This window comes from Arachis duranensis, chromosome 8 (genome assembly GCF_000817695.3).
Source record: "Arachis duranensis cultivar V14167 chromosome 8, aradu.V14167.gnm2.J7QH, whole genome shotgun sequence".
NCBI classification, from domain to species: Eukaryota; Viridiplantae; Streptophyta; class Magnoliopsida; order Fabales; family Fabaceae; genus Arachis; species Arachis duranensis.
In genome coordinates, this window is record NC_029779.3 from 17,137,774 (window position 1) to 17,140,871 (window position 3,098).

The 3,098-nt window shown below is 34.3% G+C and overlaps 1 protein-coding gene across 1 annotated transcript; it reads right to left on the bottom strand.

The window, feature by feature from the left end:
* Positions 1-316: 316 nt before the first annotated feature.
* Positions 317-2,210, bottom strand: LOC107461130 (F-box/LRR-repeat protein At3g59200-like). The gene is made up of 4 exons (XM_016079595.3): positions 2,083-2,210; positions 959-1,890; positions 684-833; positions 317-592 (listed from the first exon to the last, which is right to left on the bottom strand). The coding sequence occupies exons 2-4, from the start codon at positions 1,856-1,858 to the stop codon at positions 317-319; spliced, it is 1,326 nt and encodes a 441-aa protein (XP_015935081.1). The 5' UTR covers positions 1,859-1,890; positions 2,083-2,210.
* Positions 2,211-3,098: the final 888 nt, after the last annotated feature.

The following is a 3,098-nucleotide window of genomic DNA, read 5'->3' on the forward strand; positions in this document are numbered from 1 at the left end:
CAATAAGCTAAGCTAAGCTAAGCTAAACCTTCGTACTTACGCATGCAGATTTTGTTTTAACGTATATTACTATTTCAGTAATAAAAAAAAATATATAATATATATAATTAAGATTAGGAAGATGTTCACATATGTCACTCTCTTTATTTGGAATATGGTATTTCAACTTTTACAGTCATTGAGATATATATTAAATAATACATGTGGTCAAGATTTAATGAATAAAAATATTGTACATATCAATCACAAAAGGTTTACACAAAGCTTGCAACAAATTTTTCTTTTTTTCAGTTTGGAATGGATGAAAATGTCCAATCTACCCAATTTGGACTGTTTCATCATAATATACAATGAGAGCAGATAAACCCTTGACAATATTGTACTTTGTCACTAGGTCGAAATCAGATTTAAGATGAATTGTCACTGTCTTCAAAACAAGTCCTCCTTTTAAAAGATATGCAATAAATTCACGCTCATCTGCAGCGTCTTGATATTCTCTAAACTCAAAACTCTTGAGATGTGATGTTACACAACTGGGAACCATGGTTGGTGGTGTTGGTCCATTATAGTCCATGGTGCGGACATAGACTTCCTGATAACAAAAAACAACACTTCTCATTAGACTCAGGCAAACAATAAAAAGTAAATAGAGACACTAGATTTAACTTGAAATGCATTCATACCTTACAAATACGAATTACGAGAGCTTCAAGTACATGACAGCTGTGAAGGAAGTTTAGCAGGAAGTTTGTGTTGAAAAATGGAACATCAAGCTCTAGATTGAGCAATCGGTGAAATTCTGGAAACTTGAAAGCTGGAGCACTAAATAAGCACTGTGTAGAAGATAACTAGATATTAAATATAATTCCTAATTCAAAATTATAGTTATATATTCAAATTATCGAGTTATATCAAACATTAAGCTTGAGGAATCATGGGATTATAATAAGCATATTACCCGTGTTGTGTAAGGTTTCAATGCCAACAACTTTGTTTCACGAAGTGCCTGGAGAAGCATGGGGACCAAACAGACATGTTCAACAGGTTCACCGTGAATATCAAGATGTGACTGTTCTTCCTCAATATCAAGATGTGCCTCCACCATGTTGGGAAAATAGCTAGCCGAAACCTGTAGCTCAACAACCCCCGAGGTCACTATTTTCAAATAGAGGTATTCAAGAGATGGTGTGTCTATCACACGATGGTTAATCTCTTCCCACATGATACTGTAATCTTCAAAGGTTAAACTCTTCAATGTCTGAGGCATCTGAATTGTAGGTGTATAAACATAACGTTCTGGGGCCATGTCAAGTAGAATGAGCTTAAGATTTTCAAGAACAGGGCATCCAGATAAAAGCTTGTTGTTCACATGGGCGATATCCAACTCTAGGTTCTTGAGGGATGGCAGATATACATCTGGAAACTCCGGACCATAATCCAATGAAATATCACGTTTCAAAACAAGGGACTTAAGTGATGTACAAGTGAATATGGCTTTAGGCATGCTGGTTCCAAACATTACATTAAGACTGAGATACAGTTCCTGAAGATGGGGGCCGATGACGGCATTAAGCCATGTTGGGATAGGATCCTCTTCAAATTTTTCGCAAGTGAGGCGAAACTTTTCGATGGGGTACGAATCTGCATTGCGCTGAGCTAGAATAGCATTGACAAAAGAATCAAAGCTGGCTTTCCCAGAGGACCCAAAGGGTCTATCATCTATGTCAAGGACTTGGAGATCCTTCCAAACATGGCGCCAACTGTGACAGAGGATGCTGGTGGATACAGCTTGTTTTGTTGGGAGGTACGAGAGAATGTCGCAAATGATAGTGTTCGGTAAGTAACTGATCCTATCCATGTTGATGGATTCGCCTTTTGTCAATTTTGTATCTGGAGAAAGGGTTAGAGTTAACTTAGGGTTAGGGTTAGAATTTAGGAAAAACGACGGAATTAATTTAACTCTTGGTTGGTTCCGCTTAAGGACTAAGATTCTAACAACGATCAGATAAATAAGAAAAGGAAACTGAAAGAAGATATGAATCAAATGTAAACAAAATTAATTTCGATAAAGAAGAGGTGTACCAGCGGTGCCGTGATCTGCCGGCGAGTGGAGAGCGGTGGCTCCGTGGTTGTGAGTTTTGACGGCAGCGGCGGCAGCTGTATTTAAATTTAAAATAGGAACGATAAAAGAGAGGGAAAGGAAAACTAAAGAGAGGAACCGGGCAACTGGCTTGCGATTTGTGAAGTTGGGTCAGAAGTACAAGTGAACATTTTTTTTAAATAAAAAATAAAACGGTTCTGCTACGTTACCAACAGTATTTATGCCAATATCTGTCAATTCTTATGTATAACTATGTTTAATGGAAGTGTCTTTGTGGATGTGTCTAATAAAAATGTTTTTTTTATGGCTGTGTTTAATAGAAGTGTCTTTATAGATATATTTTTTGGATGTGTTTCTATATATGTGTTTAAAATATAATAATTAATCATTGTTGATAATAAGTTGGTAGATAATATGTTAGTACCCTATACTTTTCTATTTTTTTTATTCCAAAACAATTATCAAATATAACCTTTCATAATATTGAAATAATATATCGATTTATTAAGTTTGTATATATAATACAAAACAATATATTATATATACACACCAACATTATAAAGTGGATATATAATTAAAATTTTCTTTTAATATTTTTAAAATAGTCATGTTTTAGTCATTTTAATCGTTTGTATTAATTGATTGATATATAGGATTTTTATTTTATTTTGGAAGAGAGAGAAAATGAGGAGAAAAAAGTGGAATAGACCTCCAAATGGTGAAGCAAAGGACTATTTTATTTTTATGATGCGTTTGAGGATTTGATTAGATTGATGGAAGGGTGACTGCCATGGACTGTTCCTCTCCATTTGCAGTGTGTAGTGTAAAAATTGAGCAATACTAGAAAGCTACTAATAATAACTATATAAGAACTCATGGGTCAGTCTTGTTTTTACCCTTTATTTCCTTTTATTTATTTTTTGTTTTTATTTTTTTATTTTTTAGCTTTTAAAGTTTAAACCATGAGATATTGCTCCAAAGGGATTTTGGATTTAGT

Excerpts from the sequence above, each read along its gene's own strand:
- LOC107461130 (XM_016079595.3), bottom strand. The coding sequence starts at position 1,858 with ATGGATAGGATCAGTTACTTACCGAACACTATCATTTGCGACATTCTC. Across the intron at positions 834-958 it reads TGAAACCTTACACAACACGG|TGCTTATTTAGTGCTCCAGC; the intron begins GTAATATGCTTA and ends TCTTCTACACAG. Across the intron at positions 593-683 it reads TCGTAATTCGTATTTGTAAG|GAAGTCTATGTCCGCACCAT; the intron begins GTATGAATGCAT and ends TTTTGTTATCAG.